This window comes from Prunus avium, chromosome 8 (assembly GCF_965620075.1).
Source record: "Prunus avium chromosome 8, drPruAviu1.hap1.1, whole genome shotgun sequence".
In the NCBI taxonomy this organism is placed as follows: Eukaryota; Viridiplantae; Streptophyta; class Magnoliopsida; order Rosales; family Rosaceae; genus Prunus; species Prunus avium.
This window is the reverse complement of record NC_142291.1, coordinates 23,477,472-23,504,410: the sequence shown is the minus strand read 5'-3', so window position 1 is coordinate 23,504,410 and position 26,939 is coordinate 23,477,472. Positions and strand designations below refer to the sequence as shown.

The window sequence follows — 26,939 nt, the reverse complement described above, 5'->3', positions numbered from 1 at the left end:
TAATCCTTTTTGTGTTTATCTTTCAGTTAATTGAGCTTTAGGTAACAATGATGGCTTTGGAGAACATAATTCATGCAATTCAAGCATGTTAAGGCCTAATTTGGATGAATTGATGAAGAGCTTAAAGACAAATTCATTATGGCTACAGCCCCCTGCCAGTCCAGTTCCGTAGGTCATATTTCAAGCTTTGTTTCAGCAACCTACATAGCTCGGATGAGGCCACATTCTTCATGAAAGTTGCTCCAATTTGTGTGTACTATAACATATCCAAAATTCAGCCCCATTGGATAAATCTGGAGTCCGTTACCTAGCAAACACAGAACCATGCTCAGGATGGATCTTATCAGCACGGAAAATGAGTTAGCAATTTGTTTCGGCCTTAACTTCTTCCTCCGACCTTGGATTGGCCCAAATAACATATGGCTGGAAAGAAGACATTCTGAACTTCAATTTAGAGTGCTTAATGTCCTAATTTGATTAAGATAAGCCCAAGTTGTAAGCCCTTGAAGTTGCTGGTCATGCTGACCTCAGCATGTGCTGGTTGGATGCTTGGTCATGGTGAGCTAGGTATGAGCTATCATTTCTGGTTGGAAGCTTAATCATGGTGACATGAAGATGAGCTAGGGCTGCTGGTGGGATTTAGTGGTGAAGTGCATCAACCAATTCAAGATTTTCTAATACAAGTGCATCGCCCATTTCAGATTTTCTAATACAAGTGCATCAACCATTTCAGATTTTATAATTCAAGTGTTGTATGCATTAGTCTTATTGAATTCTGATTTTCACTTCCCCTAGGCCTATAAATAGGGAAGTTCTCTAAGCTTGTAATAAGACCCCAAGGGGGGGAGCTCTCAAGCACTTCTCTAGAGCTCCCTTCCCTTCTCTCCCTCAAATTCTCTTAGTTTCCCTTTGTAGTTCTCAATTGTTGTATTATGATCCTTTTACTAAATCTTCAAACACTTCCCAAACACTTCTCTATTCTCTTCCAAGCATTCTCCAATTCCTCAAACACATGTCTCTTCCCTTCCAAAGTTCTCAAAGTTCTCCAATTTTCCAAACACTCTCTCTTCCAAAATCCACAAAGTTCCCAAACACAATTCCCATTCTCTTCCAAATTCCCCATGTTCTCAAACACTTCTCCCATTCCTTCATCAAATTCTCTAAAGTTCCCAAACACAATTCCCATTCTCTTCCAAATTCCCCATGTTCTCAAACACTTCTCCCATTCCTTCATCAAATTCTCTAAACTTCTCAAACACCCTTCTCTCCCTTCCCTAAGTTCTCAAATTCTCCAAGTTCATAAACATTCTCCAAACTTCTCAAACACTTTCTCCTCCCGTCTCTACGTTCTCAAATTTTCCAAGTTTCCAAAATCCACAAAGTTCCCAAACACCACTTTCCTTTCTTCTCCAAAAAGCCTACATATTCTCAAACACTCTCCAAACACTTCTCCCATTCCTTCATCAAATTCTCAATGTTCCCAAACACTCCTCCCTTCTCTTTCTCAAACACATCTCTCCTCTCTTCCAAAAGTCTCCAAATCTCTCAAACACATGTCTCAACCTTTCCAAAATCCTCAAAGCTCTCAAACACATGTTCTTCCAAAATCCTCCAAGTTCTCAATACTTTCTTCTCCCTCTCAAAGTTCTCAACACTTTCTTCTCTTCCTCAAAGTTCTCTTAATTTCCTTAATGTTTTCGTAGTTGTAATTTATTTTTCTTGTAATGTACATTCTTTCTTCTTGTTTTGTTTCTTTTGTTTTTATTTATGTTTTGTGTAGGAAAACTGAATTGGATCATTCAATCACCAATCCCTGTGGAATCGACCTCGCACTTACATACGCTAAACTATCAACGGTTCGTGCACTTGCGAGTATCACAAGTTGAGAATGCAGTTGAACCCATTTTGGTGCAGCTGAATCTACGCAACAGCCACCAGCTAGTTCTTCTATTCTCTTTATTCTACCTATGTATTTCTTATCTTCTGTATTCGTAATTATGTTTAACTAATCCATTTTGTTAGGGCTTAGGATGAAGCCCTAGTCATGAATATTCAATGTTATGGATGATTTCATAGTTAATTGATTTCCTTGCTTTCATTATCAAGTTGTTAATCTCCAGCTTATTATGTGCTTGATGTATGTTTTCTTGGAGTAGCTAACTAGGATTTTATGCATCTAGCACAGGTTGGGAAGGGGTTTAGATTCACCAATTTTACTCTCCTTTCACAAGCAACACATGAATGGCCTAAGAATCATTCAAGGGGTTAATAACCATAGGTTGACTAGGACAGATACCATGTTCTAGGACTTGTGTGATTATCATATTCTCAAGGAACTTAATGACTCTTATATGCTTTATTCTAAGTAGATACCATGCTTAGGTTGCATATTAGAGATCACGTGTTGTGTAGATACCATGCACAATTACATGCCTTAGGAGAATCATGCATCCTGCACCTAGATACCATAGGCTTGTATGCGATAATCTATTGTTAATGAAGCTTGAGTCAATTTCTATGCATTCATAACTTGGATAGGAAGACTAGTGGTAGATTCCAAGGCTCTAACACTTCTCAATCATTGTTTCACAACCTGTTCATTGCTGCCATTGTTTACTTCCAGCACTTCCATTTCATTCTCTTGTTTTCATTTAAACAACAAAAACCCCCCATTCGAGTGCGTGTGTGGTGCTAGGATTCTGTCCTAGACCTTGCCAATTGTTAGTTAGTTTGTTTCTTTGTTTTCAGTTTTTCCATCATTCTAAGTAGTTTAACTTGCAACCAAGTTACCATTCTCCGTGGGATCGACCTCGTATTTCATAAGCTATACTATAAATGGTTCGTGCACTTGCGAGAATTGAAGTTGCTATTTTTAATAACTCATTTTAGTTGTTAGGAATAGGCTCAACACTGACGACCGGTCGCTTTTCAAGTCAAAATTTGAGTTTCGACTCTGCCCAAAAACGACCGGTCGCTTTTGCCTAACGACCGGTCGCTGGTACTGTTCACAGCACATTTTCTTCTTTTGTTTTGTTTGTTTCTTTTACATTTCTTTACTCATTTTTAATTTCCATTTTGCATTTGTGGTGTGTTAAATAAGTGTTCTCTTTGTACTCGAATTAGAACTTATAGGAAACCGACAAGTTCTTCGTGGGATCGACCCCGTACTTGTATAATCTATACTTCAATAGACTCGTGCACTTGCGGGTATTTTTAATTGGTTGTTTGCACATTAATTTGTGTCCTCTTAGGAATGCAACAATTTTTTGCGCCGTTGGACACAAGGAAGAAGTGTTGTATGGAATGATATGGTTTAGTTAATGGAGCTAAATTATCTTTTTTTGTGGTTATAGATTTTCTCTGCTCTTGTATGGAATGATATAGTTTGGTTAATGGAGCTAAATTTTTGGCAACTATGATGATTTTGTCTGTACTTTTTGGTTGTTGCTCTTGTTGCTATCTCTATTTAACCGTCTTTTCTGGCTTTCAATGAATTTTCAGCTATTGACCAAAAAAAGAACAGGCAAATGGAGCTAAGTTTTTCGCTTTCTTTTATTTCCCATGTTATTTGAACAACCCAATGAAGCATCTAAGTAAATATTTATATTTTGTTCTCGAATGGATCCGTAGGATTATAATTGTTCAGTCGAGTTCTTCTTATCACCATTTTCTAGTTCAAGAATGGGACATGCCAGATGTAAATGGATCACTAAAGAAATGTTTTGCTTATTCCAAAAAAAAAAAAAAAAAAAAAGAACACTATGGTTGCAAGGTTTATTCATGGGCATGAGTTTCTACAATAGGTGGACCATATAATTTTGCATAGACAAATATATAGTGTTAATTATTTCTTACTTGATGAAAGGAAAAAAAATGCTAAAAATATAGTGCAAGTTGGAAAATTAAGTAGAAAGAAAAAGAAATAATATGAAAGTGAAGTAAAAAGAAATAAGGTAGGTTAAACGTAGAATAGGAAAGATAAAAAATAAAAAAGAACAAAATTGATTAAAAAGCAAAAGGGAGTGTAAGTGGAGAAAAGGGGAGTGGGAAAATCATCTTCCTTTTTTAAACGCTCATTTGGAGTTTTTCAACTCGTATTAGTAATAAATGTTTTTATTCTCAAGGTTTTTCTTTTTTTAATTTGGAATACTTGTTTTTAATCCATTTTGGCCTAATTTGGATTACATAATTAGTAGGTTTTTTGTTAAACGATACTACTGGCATACTGAATTAATCCAAACTGAACAAGCGGTTAATCGATCCGAATGGTTTGTTAACGAAAGAGAAATTGGTCTACTAAAGACTTTGATTTGGTTAATGGAAGAGCCATCTACCGTTCTGAACTGATCTGTGCTCAGGCCTAATTAGTGGTAGTAGATCTTAGATTCATTTGTAAATTCTCATTTCTTTGATTCAAACTTCTCTCATTTCAAATATATTAATAGTTAAAGAAGTGTTTGATTGTTGGAATGAACAATCTAATTGAATGGAATAAAATGGAACCATGGGAGTTAGTAAAGATTGTAATTGATGTTATTGATATTTAATTGTCATCTATTGTTATTGTTATGCATTTTATAAGCAAAACGAAAAAAATTATAGCATTCCTATTGTATTTAAAAATTCATTCATAGTTGGTAACAAAACAAAAGTCACTTACTGTAACACCATCTTAAAAAACAATCTTCTTTTTCATTCTCAATTCGGAGGATGAGGGCCCCTCTTTGAGTAAACAATAACAATGGGAATCAACCTCGTTCTTTTGCTAATTCCATATGTTTAGTAAACAGCTTAATGGAAATGATTCTTCCCATACCGATTCAGTAGTTCCCCGATTCCTAAATTCTCTGATTCCTTACTTTTTCCATTACTGATACGTAAACATGCCCTATATTCAAGTAATAATTAGGGGAATAAAGTCGCTATCTATTTCCCAATAAATGAATTAATAGAATTAATATTCAAGTAGATAATTAAAATTTGATAGGTAAAATCCCCCAAAGTTTTTTGTTGGACCTTTTAGAGAGGCGATAACATAAACTTACACACACTATACGGATGCTAAGACTCGAACCCAGTACGTTTCTAGGGAAGCAATTACTTGAAATTACTACACTAGTGGATCATTTCTCCGCCCCCAAAGTACTTATTTAACCAAGATTGCAGCGTAAATCCCATTGGCCAGGCGAACTTTTTCGAAATGGCCAAGTTAGGAGCGGATATAGGAGCCTTAGAAGACAAACCAGAACTCGAAGAGGGAGAAATCTCTGCAAAGCTAACAGGGGAAGATGAGGGAGGAGAAGGCGGAGAGTCAGCTTCAGGCGCAGTAGGAGCAGCCTTTGGTGGAGTGCTCGATGGATAAGGGGAAGGTGAAGCCTTAGATGGAGCACTCGATCACTACTAAAAAAACACACACTAGCCACTGACATGAATTTGTCTCCTAAGTTGATTTTAGAGACAATAAATTGTCTCCATTAAGCAATAGAGACTATGCAGCGACTATTTTTGTTTCAGTATCCTAGTTTGGGGTTGCTATTGCTTATTAGGTACAATTTTGGGAGTCAGTCCTTCAATATTTTCAAATAAACAAATACATTATCAGCCAAGCCCAGCCATACCAGCCATATTGAATTCTTCCAAGCCGTGGGGTCTTGGGAGAGGGTCTGATATTTGAGAGGCTATCTTCTAAATTAGGGACTAATGACATGTCAGTATCTCATTACTTTATTACATATGTTTAACTAATAATACAATTAAACCCATCAGTCCCCAATTCCATATATCCAAAAAAAATATATATCCAAATATATGCACCATTTCTCTGAATATTAATTCCTAATTTTCAAGATGGATTTTTGGGTTCGAATCACTCCTACAAAAACTGCAAGCCATATATGCAACAATTCCTCGTCCTCGAAGTCAACCATTTCTTAGAGGATCACCAACCATTTGAAGTCACAAACCTGAAGAAAATATATTCAGAAAATCCCCATATGAGCAGAGAATCATATACCGAAAACCCTAAACTTTCTTTTGACAAAAAATTAAAAAAAAACCCTAAACTTTATTAGAAATATATATTATATCCAACTGTAAATGAGCCTTACAGTATTTCCTTTGGATCATTAGGTGATCCTGGCGTTTTCTCCTTTAAGATCTAGGGTTGCTCCAATCGTGTGAAGGAGCTGAAAAAAATAATGAACAGGTTAATGTCACTAAACTAAAACCAAATTTTATACAAAATAATTATATAAAAAATTTCTTACAAAGATTTTGAAGCTCCTCTGTTCAATGTGCTTTCCAAGCTCTCCATTGCCTTTCCTCAAAAATTAAAAAAGAAAAAGACAAAAAGCATTCAGTAACAGCCATATATAAATAAATATCAGACCAAAGTCAAAATCAGATGCTGGAACCAAAATAAGTAAAGGCACACTGAAAAAGAATGATATTATGATTTTTCAATTACCAGTTCATCAGCGCCTTCTTCCATAACGAAACCATCACGGTATTTGTCCCAGATTTTCTCTCATCAACTTCCAGATAGGCATCTTACCAAGTCACACTGCTCCAACTCTTCAATTTCCAGATCGGGATCTCAAGCCGCAGCCTAGTATTTTGTGACCAGATGGCTTTGTGATTCACGCAAAAAGAATAAGAGAGAGAGAGAGAGAGAGAGAGAGAGAGAGAGAGAGAGAGAGAGGTGAAACAAATCATTCTTTTTTCTCTCTTTTGCTTATGTCCAAGTGTTTGAAGTTGAGAAATAAAAAATGTGTTTTAACATTGGGCTGTGTGAAAATATCCAATGGAAGAAACTACCAAAAGCAATCAGTATCCAATTTAGGGCCAAATGCCAAAGCTTTTGAGTGAAGGGAGCCAGCCAAGCTTGTTTGTGTTATTTGTGAATGGAGCCGGCTTCTTTTGATAAGTTGGGACTGATAATAACAAATTGGGACTGATAAAAATGCCCAAATATTAAGGAAAAATAAAGAAAAATACTTTTTTGTATTACACACTAATATCTATCCCAAATACCTTTAATAGGCATGGTGGGAGAATTAGTATCCAAAAAAAAATCACAAGGCACTTTTATGAATTTGTATCTAAATAATCAGTGGCTAGTAGCCATATTTCTAGTAGTGGATTGAGAAGGTGCATGAGACGTGGCAGGTGATGATGCATGGGTTTTTTCCGTTGTTGAGGCCAGCAAGAGGGAAGCCATTAGCACCAAAACTACACAACTGAATCGACCCATTAGAGAGAGAGAGAGAGAGAGAGAGAGAGAGAGAGAGAGAGAGAGAGTTATGGGGCTTTAGGGCTTTTTAAGAGGCAAATGAAGAAGCCAGGAATGGGTTTATTGAGAGAAGATGTTGGGTTTTATAGAGGGACGCTGAGGAGGCTTGGATTGTAGAACACTGGTCCGTTGGATTGTGAGAAACTAGTTTGAACGGTGGAAATTTCTCCAAGGTGGATTTGGTTGGAGCAAAACGCTGTTTGTTTGTATATGGCCTGCTTTTCCTAGATGTTGTTGGTAAAGTTGAAGTTGGTTATGTAACGGTTAGTTTCCACAAGTCCTAATTTATTGGTCATTCTTGTTCATCATTTCTAAACTTAAAATCATTCATCATTGACCATAAAAAAAACAGTTCATTATTGTTACACAGATCACATCCCACCATTGCCCTTCTCCCCAATTGTGCCAAGCAAGCTCCTTTCTTCAACAAACAATACCGTGAAGAAGACCGGTCTTGCAAGCATCAAACCCAAATCCCATTTCAATTTGTTAATAAGGTGCATATAGCAATTTGCCCAGTCCTGCAAGCATCAAACCCATAGTAGCAAGTCTTTCAATCACGTTGTATGTGTTAGACATGAAGATATTATTACGAATTTGGTCACTCTGCCGGCTCTTCGTCTGTCTCCCTAAAACTACAACTTCTCTTGAACCCATGGAAGACCTGCAAGATCTCTAATCATTGCAAATGGGTCCATATTCAAACAAAGAGGCTTTAATCATTATCAAATTGAAATACTAATTTACTGAGACATTTGAATGCTCATCAAGTAACGGAAAGACAAAGAGGGAGGGCCATCGGAAGATGGTGTCTGTGCGATGGTAGGGGTTGTTTTCATTTTCTCTGTTTTTCTAACAATTTTTTTAATTTTTTCGTGAAGGCTAAAATTGGAGTTTCAAATCCAATTGGAACAATAGTTTAATTTCTTATAAAAAATAGGGATATTTGTAGAAATGTCACCTGAACTTATACATCAATTTCAATTTGTCACCTTAAAGAAAAATTTAAGCAAAATGTCTCCTTAAGTTTTCAAAATTCATGATTTGTCATCTGACTTTAACATCATCCAATTTTCCATCCATTTTGAAGGGTATTTTAGTCTTTCCAAGCAAGAGGGTTTACTTTGCTTTATATTTAAATTATATAAAAAAGAGGGTTTACATATTGGCAAGACTAAAACACCCTTCAAAATGGATGAAAAATTGGATGATGTTAAAAGTCAGGTGACAAATCATGGATTTTGAAAACTTAAGGTGACATTTTGCTTAAATTTTTCTTTAAGGTGACAAATTGAAACTGGTGTATAAGTTCAGGTGACATTTCCACAAAAATCCCTAAAAAATAATACACATGGAAAATTTTGAATGGGAGTACTACCAATTGACGTGGTGATACCATACTATTCTATAATTTCTCCTAAAATAGAGTGTTGCTATTTCCACCCCATGTCCTATTTCCCCTCCCACCTTATCTTTAAAATTTTAAAGACAAAATACCCCTTTGAAAAATGACTTCTAAAGACTTAGGGAAAAAACATAACCCACCTATTCTTCAAAAATAATTTAACTTTTAAATTTTTAAAACCAAAAATAAAAATCTCATAGCCCAGCAATCCCTCTCTCCCTCTCTCAGCCCAGCCACCTTCTCCGACCCACTCCACAAATGCGTCCTTCCACGACCCCCTTGATAAGTGCATTATTTCCTATATTTTTTGTACCTCTTATATTTGGTTTTTGTAGGGAAAGATAATTAAAAATAGCATTATTACCTTACTCCTTATTTTCAGCTATTTTGCGCTCTTGGAAGGGTTTTGATTGAAAATCGACTTTTCAAATGAATTTTAGTGCAAGGCCAATTGGAGAAGAAATCTAAGACATTGAAGATCATTGTGTCAAAGTTTCATAATTTTCTACCAAGTCAAATGCTCCAGACTTGCAAGTCAAGACAGCCCAAGTTGAAATCCCGTCAGAACTGCACTGCTGTGGAAGATTGAAGATTTGAAGACTTTTCCGATTTGAAGACTTTTCCGATTTTTTCTAGTGGTGTGTGATATATTCTTGGAAAGCTTAGATATCAAGCTACATTTATCATATTTTTTTCAGAATTTTCTAGGAAGTGGAAAGACCCCAAAACGTGTGTGAAAGTTGGCTAACGTGTGATAAGCACATAATTATTACAATTTCTATCCCTAAATATATATTTGTTAGTGCATTAATTTATGTTATTTTGAGCTTTTAGGCTAAAGTTTGATTTTTATAAGTTTAGACATTATGCTAATAAAAATATTGAAAATTAAATAACTACTTTCTCTTAGTAGGTTCTTGGTCAGATTGGCAACAAGCAAGAAAAGAATTAAAAAGAATGCATGGGGTGCAACTTCCACAAGCCAAGAAGAATTATAAATGAAGAATGTGGTTACAGCACAATAAAAGCCAATTGAATTGATTACATATGTTGATGTGTATTCCAATAAAAGAGATGAAATTGCATAAACAAAAGAAATTGGATGAGCTTGGCGGCAAGGTGGAATAATAGTTTAATCAAAGCAAGTTGCAACATGAGCAATTCCCATTCTCTATAAATAGAGTGTTGCCGTAGAAGGAAAATACACCAAGCTCACAATCTTCTCTTGAGCTCTCTCTCCTTCCTGTTGCGTAGATACAGCTGCACCAAAATGGATTCAGTTGCATCCTCAACTTGTGATACTCGCAAGTGCACGAGCCGTTTGGTAGTTTAGCGTATGTAAGTGCGAGGTCGATCCCACGAGGATTGGTGATTGAATGATCCCATTCATTTCTCCTACACAAAACAGAAATGAAAAAAAATAAATAAATAAAACAAGAAAAAGGAAATACCTCAAGAAAATAAGTTCCCAAGTTCAATTAGATTAATGGATTGATTCTAGCTAAAGTATGATTAAGCCATGGTGTGTGGTCATAACCTTGTGTTCCTAATTCCCTAATTTGATCATTTGTTGTCTAACCTAAAATTAAGCATTAGGAACCCATTAAGCATAGAAGAACAATTTAAACAACCAAGTATGTATCTAATCCCTGTTGTCGAATGTCCATACATACTCTTCCTATTCATAGTTCAATTCGAATTAAAGCATGGTGTATACTCTTAATTCAAACCAAGATAGCTAACATGCAAGCCTAAATGGTGATCAATCATTCAAACTAGCATATTAACTTATAAGCATAATGAATAAGAACAAAAACCATAATTGAAACTTGGAAACTAATTCAACTTGAAAACTTAAGAAAAGAATTTACATTACAAAGAAAAATAAATTACAACTAAGAAGCAAAAGGAAAGCTAGAATTGAGAACTAGAAAGCAAAATTAAGAGAATTTGAGGGAGAGAAGGGAAGGGAGCTCTAGAGAAGTGTTTGAGAGCTCCCCCCCTTGGGGTCTGTTTACAAGCTTAGAGAACCTCCCTATTTATAGGCCTAGGGGAAGTGAAAATCTGAATTCAATATGGCTAATGCATACAACACTTGTTTTATAAAATCTGAAATGGTTGATGCACTTGTATTAGAAAATCTAAATTGGGTGATGCACTTGTATTAGAAAATCTTGAATTGGTTGATGCACTTCACCAATAGATCCCACCAGCAGCCCTAGCTCATCTTCATGACACCATGACCAAGCTTCCAACCAGAAATGATAGCTCATACCTAGCTCACCATGACCAAGCATCCAACCAGCACATGCTGAGGTCAGCATGACCAGCAACTTCAAGGGCTTACAACTTGGGCTTCTCTTAATCAAATTAGGACTTTAAGCACTCGCAATTGAAGTTCAGAATGTCTTCTTTCCAGCCATATATTATTTGGGCCAATCCAAGGTCGGAGGAAGAAGTTAAGGCCGAAACAAATTGCTAACTCATTTTCCGCGCTGATAAGATCCATCCTGAGCATGGTTCTGTGTTTGCTAGGTAACGGACTCCAGATTTATCCAATGGGGCTGAATTTTGGATATGTTATAGTATACACCCATTGGAACAACTTTCATGAAGAATGTGGCCTCATCCGAGCTATGCAGGTTGCTGAAACAAAGCTTGCAATATGACCTACGAAACTGGGCTGGCAGGGGACTGTAGCCAAAATTGAGTTTGTCTTTAAGCTCTTCATCCATTCATCCAAATTAGGCCCTAACATGCATGGATTGCATCATTTACTATCCAAAGCCATCATTATTACCTAAAGCTCAATGAACTGAAAGATAAACACAAAAAGGATTAAAAGCACAAGTTTAACTCAAAAACATAACCAAATCATAAGCTAGAAGGGTACAAAATGATATACAATTATGAACCGATCACTTCCTCCAATTCTTCTAGTTCTAAATTTCTGTTTTAGTTTTATTTTATGGGGAACTAACTCCCTAGCTAAGGCTAGGGGGAAAGCTTTTAATATAAGTGTGTAATTTTTATTAGTTTGATCCAAACTTAAGCTTTAATGTGAATTTGTAGTTTTTGTTCAAATGGAATTTGTAGTTTTCTTTTTAATTAATTGATGAATGTTTGATAATCTATTTCATGGGTTCAATCATGTTTTTCCCATTGTGTAGTAAAAACTTTCATGCTTTTAAAAGAGAAGAGAATTACTAAAGATTAATAGAATTTTGATGAAGATTATTTTTTGATAGTTTGTTGCCAATGGTACAAGTTATGCTTAGAATACTTCTAAAGGAAATTAAAAAGGGCTTTAATTATTTTGAACAACTACAAAGGAAAATATTTTGTGGATCAAATTATTAAGAGTTGCATGCTTATGTTAAAAGTGGAAACCCAATGCCTTAGTGTTTTAATCAATTAAATTTTCTCTAAATCAAATCTTGCATAAATCAACCTCTCAATCACACTTGTTCTTTTTCATCTCTGTTATTTTCTTTACACTGCTCTATGTGGATACGACACTCGGACTTCCGAGCTACACTGCTATACGACACCTCCCTTGGGTTTTGCGAAGTGGTGCGAACAACGTGTTTCCAAGTCAAAGAAGGATTCTTTCCTAGTTTGTTTCCTTAATTGTTTGGGATTTTGTTTTGCTTTAGGAGAGTTTTTCTAGACCTTTTTAGAGTAGGGTTTAGTTGTTTTAAACTATATAAGGTCATCCTAAGCTCTCTCTATGGACCACATACTATATACTTTTTCACCATATTTCAATACACCCACAAATATATTAGAGAGAGAGCCAAGAGTTGCTGTCGCGGTGCTTTTGGAGCTTACAAAGGTGTTGCTATGGGGAATCTGAAGATCAAATCCATTTGCCAAATCGGTTTTATGACAACCATTTTTTTTTTTATCTTTTCTTTTATCATGACCTAATTTTCCTTGCTAGGGCTACGATGCAGCCTAACCATGAATACTTAATTTTTATAGTTATATTAATTTCTGATTACTATTCCATGTTGAGTATTTGTTACTGTTCTTAATGCTTTGAATATCTTGCCAATATTTAATTGATTTGATGATCCAAGCAGAGACCAAGGTGAGATGTTTGGTGTGTGCTTCTCATAACAAATACCATGTCTTGAATGAGTGTCCGAGAGGTACTAACATGACTCATGCAGTTTTCTTGCAGGTTCTCATAGAACTTAATGGGTTCCTGATTTTCTAAATTCGTTGCTCAAGAAAGAATGGGTTGTCAATTAAGAATATTTTTGGTTGAGCCCGAGAGAGGATATCGAATGAATTAGGAGAAACCAACTGTCAACTTGGATAGTAATTATGGTTAATTGGCAATAAGAATAAAGTGAAATTGGTTATAGTGAAATTGGATGCTCTAGTGTCTCACCAACTTGATTTTCCACCGTTAATTAAATTGCTATTTTTCATATTTGTTTTAATTTAGTTTAATAAATCAATCACTCTCATTATTGCATATTTCATCCTCCTAATTCAAAACCCTAGCCGCTCTCTCCCTCTGTGAGCCCTAAAGGAAAATTCCATATATGGGGGAGGAGGAAGAAGCGTTACTGCCCCTCCTCTCCCTCATCTCTTCTCGTCTTTTCCTTTTAGGTTAGTGAATAAGTCCACTGGGGCATTTTGGATAAAAGGTCCCTTTTGGTGGTTTCTTCTAAGCCATGGTTAGATTGAAGTTCCCCATCTCCCCTTTTAGTCTATGTTCTCAATCAAATCCTACCCCCAAAATCCACTCCCTAACGCCACTCATGTTCTCTAAATTTGATTATACATCGTCTTTGACTGAGGTTGTTGCAAATCACCCAATTGTTATTTGGCACAGTTGTTGTTTTCATTTATTTGTTCACTCTTATGTGCAAATAGATCGCTAGAAATCATATTTTCCCCAAATCTATTATAGATGCAGTGGTGGGTGTGGCCGCGACGGTGCTTCTTCAGGTGGTGGTGGTAGGGTTTGTTTAGGCTCATGGGTTGTTTTAGGGTTTTGGTTATGTTGGGTTTGTAGGCTTTGTTTGGGCTTATGGCTAAGTGTGGTGATGTGGGCTAGTAGTTTTAGTGCGGCTTTTGTCCGCGCTAGTTTTGCTTGTAGCATGTTAGTTTGTTGCCCTATTGGGATTAGTATTTTAGATATCTTGTTGATATCTTTGATTGTACCGTTGAAGTTTATCTAATGAAGTTTCTACTTGATCAAATAAAAAACTTGTACAAAAAAACTTATGAATTAATCATAATTGGTACTTAAAAGGAAATTATAGTCTTCATGGGGAACGACACTTCACTTATCTCTATATTACCTAAACCCTTCCACGACCCACTCTCTTCTTCTTTCCCCCTCTCACTTACATCCGTTTCACTCTTACTCAATGCATTGCTCACACTCAAGCAAAGCTTGTAAAGAGAGAAAAGAGAGATCCGGTCTCTGGCGTCTTGCACCAAGGTATATTGGAATCACTCCAAGAGAAATTTGAAAAGTTATGGCGTCTTGCTCAATGCTTCCGTATTCTTGCTTGTCTCTTCAATGGTGTATCATATTTAAGAAGAATTTGGAAATGGCTGATCATATGTTCATTGCCTGGGGTCTATAATTGAATTTGTGGAGGGAGATGGGCATTAGCTGGGTAATTCCAAGGGACTGCTTTTCTCTTCTTAGCCAAACACATAAATTGTTATGGACGTAAGAAGGCCAAAGTTATGTGGGGCTGCATGATCATGGTTGCGTTATGGGTGGTATCAATAGAGAGAAACAGAAGGATTCTGAAGATTATGCAGGAGCATGCTTTTAGGAGTTATGAGGCAGAATTCATTTTTGGTATGCAGTCTTATGTTTTCTCTAAGTTGGGTATTTTAGGAATAATGGTGGGTGGAAAGATAAGATTGTGTTTTTTCAAATTTAAATGGTGGGTGAAAAGATAAAGTGGGTGGAGAAATAGGACAGGAGGTAGAAATAGTAGCACTCCTAAAATAACATTGTTCCTCTTTATGAAGTACTTCTTAATCAAAATGTTTAATAAGCCAAAAAACTGTAGCCCCCTCTCCCCCAAAAACACTCCTACCGCATTTTTCACTTTTATGGATGAGGAAACCATTGTTCTTCTACCCCTCTCCCCTCATATTTTTGGTTGAATTATGAATGCAATTCCAGAATTTATCAAAATAAAAATAATAAAAATAATAAGTTGGATGAACTCATCATTTAGACTCCCATTGTAGTATATTTCACACTCCACTCTTTAACTAAAATATAAATAAATGTATCACATAAAATAATTAAAAAGGGAGCTCACTATCTTGCTCCCATAATAACTCAATATCTCGCAGTAAAGAAACTACTGGAGTGCATAAGTGAGAATCGAACCTGCAAACTAACTCCATGGGGCGCACAATTGTGTAAGTTTTATTTAAGCAACATCTCTTGTGGGTCCATTCTGCATTGTATTTCAATCATCCAAACTACCCATCTTTTATATATTCCATAAAAGATTATCTTTGAAAAAAAATCACTTGAATCCAAAACCAGTTGACCACTCAATTAATAGTTGTCATTTTAGTGTTTTCTTGAAACAATGCGTTCATCTAATTTTTTATCGCAATGATTTTCAATTTGATGGTTCCGACCTTTAAAATTAAATTCTTGGTGTATCCCTTAATAGAAGAGGACTTTACACATAAAAAAAAAAATTTAGGAGCCGTTCCAGGGTCGGCCACGGCCAATAATGATTTACACCGTACTCAAAACACTACTCAGCACATTGCTTCTTGTAGTTGGGTGAAAGTGGGTTTCTTTTAGCTGTTTGTATCATGAGAGGTGCCGAACGGTAACATTTATATGTGACCGCCATTTCATTGTCAAAATTTCCTTTTACTTGCTTAAAGTTCAGTCTTGAGCACGAAGATTTTTTTTTTTTTTTTCTTTTTGGTCAAAAATCCTGCGTTCTTTGCTTTGCCAATGCCCAGTGACAAAGCTGGCAGCAGCTGCTTTTGCTAAAGTTGAAGGCTTTCCAGCTGGAAATATCATTTGACACCACAAAATTGGATTCGATAATTAAATAAAATGTCTCCATTTAATTTTGTATTCCCACACAACTGTGCTACAAATTTAAGCATTAAAAAAACAAATAAATTGAATCGGTACAATAATTAGTGAATAAATTAAAATCCATAAACACTCACTAAAAATACTCATAATTAAAAACCCACTCTACATAACCAAGACAGCAGCGAAGAACCCAACGGCCACAGATCCGGCGGCGGAGAATCTATTCAAAACGGCGCCGTTGGTGGCGGGTGCAGGAGCCTCAGAGGGCGGTGCAGAGACTGAAGATGGAGGGATCGCTGGAGATACAGGGGAAGCGGATGGGGGAGGAGGTGGAGAGTCTGCGACGGGAGACTGAGAAGGAGCAGCCGACGGTGGAGTGCTCAAAGGAGAAGGCGATGCCTTGGGTGGAGTGCTCGATGGAGAAGGGGCAGCGGCTTTTTTGGGAGAGTGCGCAGGGGACTTGGCTGGTGACGATGTAGGGGATTGCGCCCTTGTTGAGGCCAACAAGAGAGAAGCCATTAGCACCAAAACGACGCTGCTGAATCTGGCCATTGTTGTAGAGAGAGAGAGAGAGAGAGAGAGAGAGAGAAAGTTGGCAAAAAGAGAGAGAGTAAGGGTTGATAGGCAGAGAGGCGATGGATGGGTTTAAGGAGAGCAGGGAGAGGGCAATTTATAGAGGGAAGGGGAGGACACTTGGATGGGGAATGGACCGTTGGATTATTAGGAGCTTATTTGGACGGTAGAGATTTTAGCTTTTTGAGAGAAGGTCGGGTTGGAGAACGTGTTACCAACTCAGGCGAAACGCGGTTTGTGTATTGACCTTGTTTTGTAGCCGTTGGATGCAAAGGTTGAGTCTCTAACGGTTAGTTTTCCTACGGTGCAGATGGCAAGTTTGGTTGATTGTGTTTCTTTTTGTGTTTTCTTTTTTCCCAGTGCAATAGTGGCTTTATGCCAACGGATCCTCCTCTTGCAGTTGAGGAACAGGTTGGAAAGGGTTGCTTTATTTTAAAGAGTTGTGATTGGCAGCTCCGAAAAAACATCATTTTGCACTTTATATGCAAATTTTCTCTTATATTTTTCTAATGGAGCAATGTAAGATGACTGTTTTGGAATGCTCCTTCTTGAATTCAATTTTATAAATTCAAAAACATATTTAACTTTAAAGCTTAAAAAACTCATTTGGTATGCCTTTTTTTTAAACTCAAACCCATAAAACTCAAAACACCCACCCATTATTGAAAACAAAAAAAGTGAGGTTTTAGACTCTCTCTCTCTCTCATCGGTTGGTGGTTTTGAGTCGACGTCGTCGTTTGCAGCTCCGTGAAGATCTCCTTCATCCATTACCTCCTTGGTCTGACCCGACCCCAACCAAAATTGATAAATCTTTTTTCATGTTTTAGGTTTTTAGGGTCACACAGATTTTTCTTTTTCTTTTGTTAATTTCAATTTGGGAATCTAAGGTTTCTTATTTTAATTTCAATTTCAATTTCTTTTAGATCGTAAAAAATAATTTAAATTCAGTATTTGAACACTCATATTTTTAGAAAGAATCATAGTTTTTTAATTCTGTTAAAAATAAAAAAAATCCATAGTTTTTTAGTTTAATTTTTTTGAGTAGATACCAAACGTGCCCTAAGTTATTCAAAACAAGTTATTTCACATATAAACTCAACTAATGTATTTTTTTTTGTCGTTTGCCAACTAATGTATTTTTTTTTTTTGTCGTTTGCTAGAGAGGGAGGGGATTAATATATTGGGTTTTCTCAAGATTCTCCTATGTGAATCAAACCCATCAAACCCGGATGACTCTAGGGACCAGCGTGAACAAACCCACCAAACCCGGGTGACGCTAGGGACCAGGTTGAAAGTAGTTGTAACAGTTTGTACGGGTGGCTTTATCTATTGTATACTTTAAAAATCATTTACCGAAAGAATTACAAAAAATAAAATAAAAATGAGTTTGTTGTTAACAGTGTTGTCCATCGTGTGATTTAATCCAACGGCAAGTGACCAAGAAACAAGCTGTCCACAGGACCAGGAGGACGGAACTGTAAAAGAGAAAAGAAAAGAGCAAATTTTAATTTAAACTCAAGTCTGATTAAATATTTAATGTCGAAGCTATCTCATTTGACGATTTGAGTTTAATGAAAGAACAATTTTTAGGTTTAACTTCAACGCAACTAGCTCAGCCCAGTGTGAGGTGGCAATAGTTGTTGTTTAGGGTTTGTAATTCTGGACCCAATGCTGGGTTAACTTGAGAATAATCAAGAGCATCGAAAAAAATAATTAAGAAAACAGATATGTCTCTTTTATATTCCCATATAACTGCGCTACAAATTTAAATTAAATTAAATTAATAAATAGAATTAAATTGATACAAATATTAAATGGATAATTGTGAAAAAACCCATAAACCCCCCCCACTCTACATAACCAAGACAGCAGCGAAAATCCCAACGGCCACAGATCCGGCGGCGGAGAATCTATTCAAAACGGCGCCGTTGCTGGCCGGTGTGGGAGCCTCAGAGGGCGGTGTAGAGACTGAAGACGGAGGGATCGCTGGAGATACAGGGGAAGCGGATGGGGGAGAAGGTGGAGAGTCTGGGACGGAAGACTGAGAAGGAGCAGCCGACGGTGGAGTGCTCAAAGGAGAAGGTGAAGCCTTGGGTGGAGTGCTCGATGGAGAAGGAGCAGCGGCTTTTTTGGGAGAGTGCGCAGGGGACTTGGCCGGTGACGATGTAGGGGATTGCGCCCTTGTTGAGGCCAACAAGAGAGAAGCCATTAGCACCAAAACGACGCTGCTGAATCTGGCCATTGTAGAGAGAGAGAAAAGAGAAAATTCGCACGAAGAGAAAGGGAGAGAGTGTGTGAGAGTTTGCGAGAGGCAGAGAGGCAGAGAGGAGAAGGATGTGGGTTTAAGGAGAGTAGGGAGAGGGGCCTTTTATAGAGGGATATGGTGAGTAGACTTGGCTGAGGGATCGCCGTTGGATTATTAAAATCGTGTTTGTGGCGAAATTTAAGGGACTTGGACGGTGGAGCTTTTCTTCTGATGACAGAGAGGGTCGGTTTAGAAAACGTGTTACCAACTCAGGGCGAAACGCGGTTTGTTTACTGCGCGGGTTTTATGGCCGTTGGATGAAAAGTTCAGCCTATAACGGTTAGTTTTCCTACGGTGCAGATGGGCCGGTGATCTGGTGATCTGGCGATTTGCTTTTTGTCTTTTTCTTCGGAAAGTACAGATTACGATTTGAAAGCAACCTAAATCGTCTCTTTCGTTGAAATTGGAGTCAATATATTTCCGTAGTTTCAGGAACACGGGAGAAAAGAAAATCAGTCTCTTTTTGTTTTTTTCTCTTTAAGTTGTGGGCCGAAGCCCACAATGGAAACAAACTTCACATCATTATGGGCCAAGAAATGAAAGAGAGAAGCCCACAACGAATGAAAAGGCCTTTATGTTAAATGACGTGTGCAAGGCCCATATCTGTTAAAATGGCCTGCAAATGCAAAATGTAAGGATCCAAAACATCACGACAACATATATCGGGGTAGTAATATGAGCTCCTAGGCACTCTTTCCTTATAAGCCGATTTTTTATTGGACATTTTTTTAACTCATGGGCTCTTAACAATTAGTATACAAGTCTAGTTTTACCAATTGGGCCAGAACTCCATGAAATGAGAACTTATGGGCCAAAACTCCATGAAATTAGTATACATGTCTTGTTTTAGCACAAAGCCCTCGAGAACATTAGCCTGCAAACGAACGTGAGAAGCCGACAACTAAGTGAGCATTTTTGCTCACCACTTTAACTCAAGGTGTACCATCACCACCCTTTTCAACATTTGACACGTATTCATTGACATAAACATGGTTCCATAAATACAAAGTAAAGAGTTAATTATGGTTATGTCAATGGACACATGTCAAGTGTTGAAAAGGATAATAAAGGTACACATTGGGTTAAAGTAGTGAGCAAAGATATTTTCGATAACTAATGTCTTCTGTTAAATGACGTGTGAGAGCATTTCCAGCAGTTGCCCCTTACCATGGCCAGGGGGGGCTAGGGCAACCACTATTCACGTGAATAGTGGTTGCCCTAGCCTCCCCCCCCTTGCCATGGTTTAGGTGTGTGTTTCCAACAATTGTCATGGCAAAGGGCAAATACTATTCATTTTTTTGTTTTTTTTCACATATTTGTTTACCTAAACAATTAATTTGGACAATATTTTTTAAAAATATTTTTGGTGTGGGAAGTGAAAAATATGACTAAGTATTTATTTTTTTAAAATCTGAATATTTTTGTTTTTTTTTTCGATTTGTTTCGATTTGTTTTAAATTTTTTTTGTTGCTGACGTCAGCCCCCTCGTTTTGGATCTCAGGCTGAATCTGCCCTCGAGCCAGCCCTTCTTCGTGGCCCCCACCTCGCCCTCGGGCTAGCCTTTGTTGCTGGATTCGATTTTTTGGCCCTAACCCCCCTAGCCCGAGTCCAGCCTTAGCTGCTGGACTTGCTCTGAGGCTATGTTTGTTTGTGCTTAGCAGTAAACCTTTGGGTTTTTTGAAAGCCCAAAATGAAAAGAAAAAAAAAAACAACGTTTGCCAGCACCTCAATGACTCGGTCTCTAAAGTTTTTAGGAAACAAAAAAAGAGAAATAAAAGTAAAAATAGAAAAAGGAAAGGGTCATAGTCAAGGAAGGCGTGCGAGAAGAAGAGTAGGAGGAAAACTTTGGTTTGGGCTTTTGCAACCTCCCCCTCGTCGAAGGAGTGTTGTGTTATCCAACCAACAACGAGCATTTTGACCCTCATTTCTCAGTGGATAGGGACACAGACAGAAAGAAGAATCTCCTCGACCTTCCTTTCAATTTCTTTCTCCATATTGCTTGCGTGGACGGCCGCACGTGCCTTTTCTCCACTTCTCACCCTTCATTATCGTAATCCCGTCGTTGCATTGCATCACCCGCCTGTGACTCTCTCCATACACAACGTGTACAACAATTACAAGGAAGATCCTCTTCGGATCTTAAGATTAAAAAAAGTCAAAACGTAAACGAAACAACTAAATTAGGATAATCACTAAACCAAATACAAAGAAGGACGTAAAAATAAACGACTAAATGATCTGCTACCATATTTGTTGCTTTGAAATTGTGGCTTTACATCTAGAATTATTCGAATTATTTCTTACTGTTGAATTCCCACTTCAATTCTTGCAACTATAGATGGTATCTCAGTATCTTCTTAATTTGAGAATAAATATAATTATGAATTGAGTTTATGAAAGAGTTATTTATATTGACACTCCTTGAGGTTTTTGGTGTTTTCACAAAACTTTTGAAATTCCATGATAATAATTTTTGAACTGAAAATTAACTTTGGATGAGGAAATTTAAAAGTACAAAGGAATTCATAAATTATGTAATTTAAAATTATGGAAATTAATGTTATAGAATTTGTAAAGTTTCTTTTTTGGGTAACGAATTTAAATACGAAATTTAACATTTATTTGCAAAGTTTTTATTTTTATTTTTTATAAACTCGATCTCTTTTGGAATTTTAGAAATGACGACTTTTTAGATAGAATTTGAAGTTGGGATTTATGACCTTCGAATTCCATGTTTTTTCCCATGCGGAATTTCTAAATTTCTATGTTTTTTTTTATTATCTAAACACGGGAATTGGTTCATGTTAATTTAGAAATTTTAACTTTTGTCAAAATCTCAAGTTTATTTCCCTCATCCAAACGCACTATAAAGGATATTTGTGAAAACAATTTGAAACCTCAAGGAATGTTAATGTAATTTCCGAAACCTCTGAGAATTTTGTGAAAACACCAAAAATCTCAGGGATGTCAGTGTAAATAACTCTTTGTGAAATTGGTGGGATGTATATGCAACAATGACGTGCATGTTTACGTTTCACAGTCATTTAAGCTTCTGCTAAATTAAATTGACAGAATTTAGTCTAAATTGAAAATGGCAACCAACTACAATGGTCAAGTTGCTAAATTAAATTGACAGAATTTAGTCTAAAACTTTAACTTCTAGGGCAGTGATCTCATGTTCAAAGTACATAGCACCTTGGCAATATGTGTGCAAGAAAAAAAAAATACCCCTTCCCCTACCTAACTTTGACAACAACAAAAAAACTATGTACAATTGAAAAAAAAAAAAACCAAAAATTGTAGTTTACTGTGCTTTAAACTACTGAAAAGTCAGAAATTATTTGAAAAACTCTCTACCAAACAACAAAAGTCTAGAAAGCACAATCAAAAACCATTTTGGCAATGTCATCTAAATTTAGGACCTTCTTCCGTTTTTCTCTTTGGGCTTTCTTTTTTTATAATGATCTCCCTTAATTTTTCAAAACGTGCCAATTTACCCCTTACAATCAAATTTGTCAAATTGAGGATTGTTTTCATCCATTCCGGGGGCATTGTTAATAGAAAACTACTATAAATTTTGACAGGTTTGGCGGTAGGGGCAAATTGGCATGTTTTAAAAGAGTAGAGGTGCTCATAACCAAACTAAAAGTTGAGGGATAAATCGGAAGAAAGTCATAAGTTCAAGGGCAATGTTAAAATTTTCCCTATGTAATCTATATGATGATTCCCGTTTATCCTTTGAAAGGGCAAAAATAAAATGAGATGATTAAGTAGTTTTGTTCTTTTCCTATGTTGTATTAGTAGCATATTTATGGAAGTATTCTCAAAACAACTTTAAGATACAAACGAATGAGACTAACAATGTGTTCATCAAACACACAACTAAATTTTGGACCATTCAATTTAAAAGAACAGAAGAATACGTAATATTGAAAAATAATTTTTAAAGAAAAAAGAGAAATCACTTTTACTTTTGGTTTTTTTTTTTGTACTAAGTTCTCAAAGATGAGCTCATAAGTTTTGAAGAGCACTTCCACCGCAAGGGTTTAGCCCAAGTAGGAGGGGGCCCTAGGGCAGCGAGACGATTCCAGCGCGCACAAAGCAGCCTGGGCAAGATGTGGGGGCCACCAACCTCGGCAAGCCCAAAGGCAGATCCATCCAGTGCTATTGCCTGGGTTTGCTGACATCATGTTGATGCTAGGCTGGCGTCAGCGCGCTTTTCAAATTTGTTTTCCATTGCTACAAGACATGTGGCAGTACCTGGGGTGTCCGATCAAATTTTCCACTGCAATCCAACAACTGCCATTTTTTATGTAATAAAAATATCGAAAAAATACCAAAAAATTCTAAATTTTTTTCTATAAAGTTTAAATAATAAAATTAATTTTAAAAGTTTAAGTAAAAATATATAAAATAAATTAAAGTGAATAGTAATTGCCCTTGCCCATAGGGGTGGAAACAAAATTGTAAGGGCTGCCACTATTAAATAATAAAATTAATTTTTAAAGTTTAAGTAAAAAAAAAATATAATTAATTAAAGTGAATAGTAATTGCCCTTGCTCATAGGGGTGGAAACAAAATTGCAAGGGCTGCCACTATTCACATGAATAGTGACAGCCCTTGCCTTGCCCTTGCCCATAGGGGTGGAAGTGCTCTTAGAGCAACTCCACCCATTTGCCCCTTGCCATGGCAAGGGGGGAGCTAGGGCAGCCACTACTCACGTGAATAGTGGTTGCCCTTGCAAATAGTATTGTGTGTTTCCACCCGTTGCCATGGCAAAGGGCAATTACTATTCATTTTTTGTTTTTTCACAAATTTGTTTACCTAAACAATTAATTTGGATAATATTTTTGGGTTCATATGTGTCAATATTTATTGTCAAATTCATATCTCAATCGGATAAAATTTTGGTATTTATAGAAGAAAAAAAATCAGTAATTTTTTTTCATTTTTTTATTGCACAAAAATTGGCTGCCGTTGGATTGGAGAAAAAATCTGATCGGAAAGCCCAGAGCACGACACGTGGACTTTAGCGGCACTGTAGCGCGTGAGCACTATAGCGGTACTGTAGCGCTGACGTCAGTACCAAAATGAGGGCTGGAGCTCGGGCCAACTTTGCCCTTGGGCCAGCCTAGGTTGCTGGGTCCCACCTTGTGCCCGGGCTTGTGCTCCTCGCTGGAAACGAATTTTCTCTTTTTTTTTCCCCCAGCCCGAGGCTTGGTTATGCCGCTGGAGTTGCTCTTATGGGACCAAAGGCCAAAGAAATACTAACTAACTAGTCCTTGGAGTAGGTCTAGGCCTAGCCATGGGTACCAATCAACACGTATTAAGCATACCTTTCTTCCCCATTCTCTGTCCCTACCCCAATGTCAAGTGAGGTAGAGTAGAGCTCTATAAGAGCACTTCCACCCCTATGGGCAAAGGCAAAGGCTATCACTATTCACATGAATAGTGGCAGCCCTTGCAATTTTGTTTTCACCCCTATGGGCAAGGGCAAGGGCAATTACAATTCACTTTAATTAATTAATTAATTAATTTTATACTTAAACAATTAATTTTGATAAAATTTTCGAATAAGATTTTCAGTTGCCACATGTAACTATTTATTATAAAATTCTCATCTCAAATTTCGGATTAAATTTTAGGATAAGATTTTTGGTTGCCACGTGTCCATATTTATTATAAAATTCACATCTCACTCATCATACAATTGAAATACCAACTCACTCATCATACAATTGAAATACTCCCAGTCCTCATAGTCCCGCACAATCGAGCACAAGGACGACTTAATCATTGGCGGAGGCGGTTCCACCAGATCACGACATAGAGGAGTATTTTCCTTCGGAGGATATAATAGTGTCATTATTTCCGACAAGGAACGCACCACTGGAACCGACTGTGGGCATTGTTCACTTGAGGAGCCATGTGTAATGGTTTTCCTCTTTTTTGTTTTGCCTTGAATAATCTATTAAAAAAATGAAATTGGAAATGCAAGAAAATATCAACAACAAAAAAGACATTAAATTGAATTAAACAGCAATTAATTTTTTTTACCTCCTCGTCAAGATTTTGACCACTTCGAACATTTGTCCACAACCCTCCGGCTTCGATGGAAGAGGTCGTTTGTATTTTTACACAAATGGAATTTTGCAGTAGAAAATTTGGTGTGGAAAGTAAATAATATTGGTAGATATTTATAGAAAAAATTTCTAGAATTTTTTGGTATTTTAAAAAAAAAAATTCAAATTTTTTGGTCCGTCGGATTTCTCAAAAAACATTTATCCGAGCATTCGGAAAGTGCCATGTGGCTTCTTTCCTTTGGAGCGTGTCACGCCTAATATAAAATTAAATTAAATTTAAAATAAAAAGCTATTTAACCAGTGTGAAGTAGAATTTATTTCATCAAAATGCAATTGAACCAACCCCTTCCGCTCCGCCCCATCCTCCATCCTCCATACCCCATACCCCATCCTCCATACACCATCCATTAATTGTGTAGATAATATATATATTTCACCGAAATCTAGGGGCACACAACGGATAAAAAATCTATTGATATAGTATTAGGAAAATTGTATTTATACTACTCCAACTGCTCACTCTACGATCCTTTTAATTAAGTTCTAATTTTGCAAATGTGGATCTGGACAATTGGTTAAGTTACTATATCGGTTCTTTTGTACATGAGTTCGATCTCTCTCTTCATCATATAGTAGTTTAGAAACATTATAAAAATATAGTCCTAATTTTACCATTAACAAAATTCTAAAAGCTACAAGAGGAAAATTGAAATTAAAAAACCTAGCAATCCCACCAACCATGCCATACCCCTTTCTCTCTTTCAACCTGATTTGAACTCAGCAAGTTACCCATCACTAAATCAGAAGTCTTTATGTAAAGAAAGAGAAGAAATAAAAGAGAACATGGAGGGATGACCGGTGAAGAAGGGAGTAGGAGAAGGGGTCCGAGGAAGGAGGATGTTCTTCTTTAAATTGTTATATTTATCAATAGTCAACTTTTTAGTCTACTTGCGTGAGAGCCATTGCAAAGCATTTGTTAAGCAATTAAAAGGTCAATCTCATTATAAATTTATAGACCACAAGATGCGAGAGACATCTATTACACTTGATGCATATGCACAAATAAATTTCTCCTATTTTAATTTCCAATGCATATTCTTGTTTCTTTTATTTGCATCAAATGCATCTTCTGCCTTAAAATAAGAAAAGATTTTGTGCGGTAATTTATTTATTTATTTTTTCTGTCTTCCCTATCCAAGATAACGTAAACTCCAAACAAACTGGCGGAGGGGCACCACAGTGCAGAGGTCGGGGCTTTGCCCCTTCCTAGTAGTGGTCTTAGGCTCGACCCCGGCATCGGTGTGTGAGTTTGTAGATATTTATCAATCCTTTCATTAGGAGAGGCCTTAAAAAAAAAACCAAAAAAAACAAAACAAAACTGTGGGACTCCCAAGATGGAATCCACCTTTTATTTTAATAATAAGTGAGCCCACAATATTGACCACAGAGGCACCAACAATACATATTAGGATAAAATAAAACAAAGAGTAAGTCATGAATTTGTGTTTGATTCGCATTTTTGTACTTGAATTTTAAAAATGAATGTTTATAGCCTCTCAACTTTATTGCATTCAATTGAATTTCAAGGATCAAAATATAAATCGAGAGCAAATTCAGAGACTATTGGTATTAAAAACTCGAAAATAACAAAGGACTTGTAGTTCAAGTGATTAAGAGTAATTACTTATGCACTTGATGTTTTAAGTTCAATTACCTCCTTACTCAATATCATTTGTATATAAAAAATCCGAAAATAAAATAAATAGATGAGTCATTTTTCCAATATTATCATGCCTTTTTAAAATTTAAAATTTTAATTTTTTTTTGGGACATTTTGGAAAAGGCCAAAGCAGAGAGAAATATTTGTACAAGAAGCCAAAATTGACAAAAATGCCCTTATTTATTTTTGGATTTTCTAAGGAATCCTTTACATTTGCATGTCTTTTGTTTGAAAGTTGAGGGGGTTTTCTATCTTTTTTGGAAAAGTTTTGGCTTTTTCCAAAAGTGAAAGTGTTTTTGTGGCTAAAACCTAAATTTTCTATTTTTTCTAGGGATTTTATAAATTTTTTTATTATCAACGAGGAGATCAACATCTTTATTCAATTGAAAAAAAAAGTTCGTACCATGTGATGTGTTATTGTTTTCTGATTGGTTGGGGACAAAGCTTCGTCACCCGCGAGTACAAACCTCTCCCTTCTATATAAATCGCCATTGCTTCA

The 26,939-nt window shown here is 36.5% G+C and overlaps 2 protein-coding genes and 1 long non-coding RNA gene across 3 annotated transcripts; all 3 read right to left on the bottom strand.

The window, feature by feature from the left end:
- Positions 1 to 5,654: 5,654 nt before the first annotated feature.
- LOC110765594 (uncharacterized) lies at positions 5,655 to 6,784 on the bottom strand. The gene is made up of 4 exons (XR_015826496.1): positions 6,467 to 6,784; positions 6,267 to 6,316; positions 6,108 to 6,185; positions 5,655 to 5,963 (listed from the first exon to the last, which is right to left on the bottom strand). It is a non-coding gene; the product is annotated as an uncharacterized LOC110765594 (long non-coding RNA).
- An 8,973-nt stretch (positions 6,785 to 15,757) lies between these two features.
- Positions 15,758 to 16,409, bottom strand: LOC148292343 (uncharacterized). Its single transcript, XM_088245164.1, has one exon. It carries the CDS (start codon positions 16,309 to 16,311, stop codon positions 15,922 to 15,924), a length of 390 nt encoding a protein of 129 aa, XP_088101290.1. The 5' UTR covers positions 16,312 to 16,409; the 3' UTR covers positions 15,758 to 15,921.
- Positions 16,410 to 18,084: 1,675 nt separating this feature from the next.
- LOC148292342 (uncharacterized) lies at positions 18,085 to 18,710 on the bottom strand. Its single transcript, XM_088245157.1, has one exon. The coding sequence runs from the start codon at positions 18,572 to 18,574 to the stop codon at positions 18,185 to 18,187; it is 390 nt and encodes a 129-aa protein (XP_088101283.1). The 5' UTR covers positions 18,575 to 18,710; the 3' UTR covers positions 18,085 to 18,184.
- Positions 18,711 to 26,939: the final 8,229 nt, after the last annotated feature.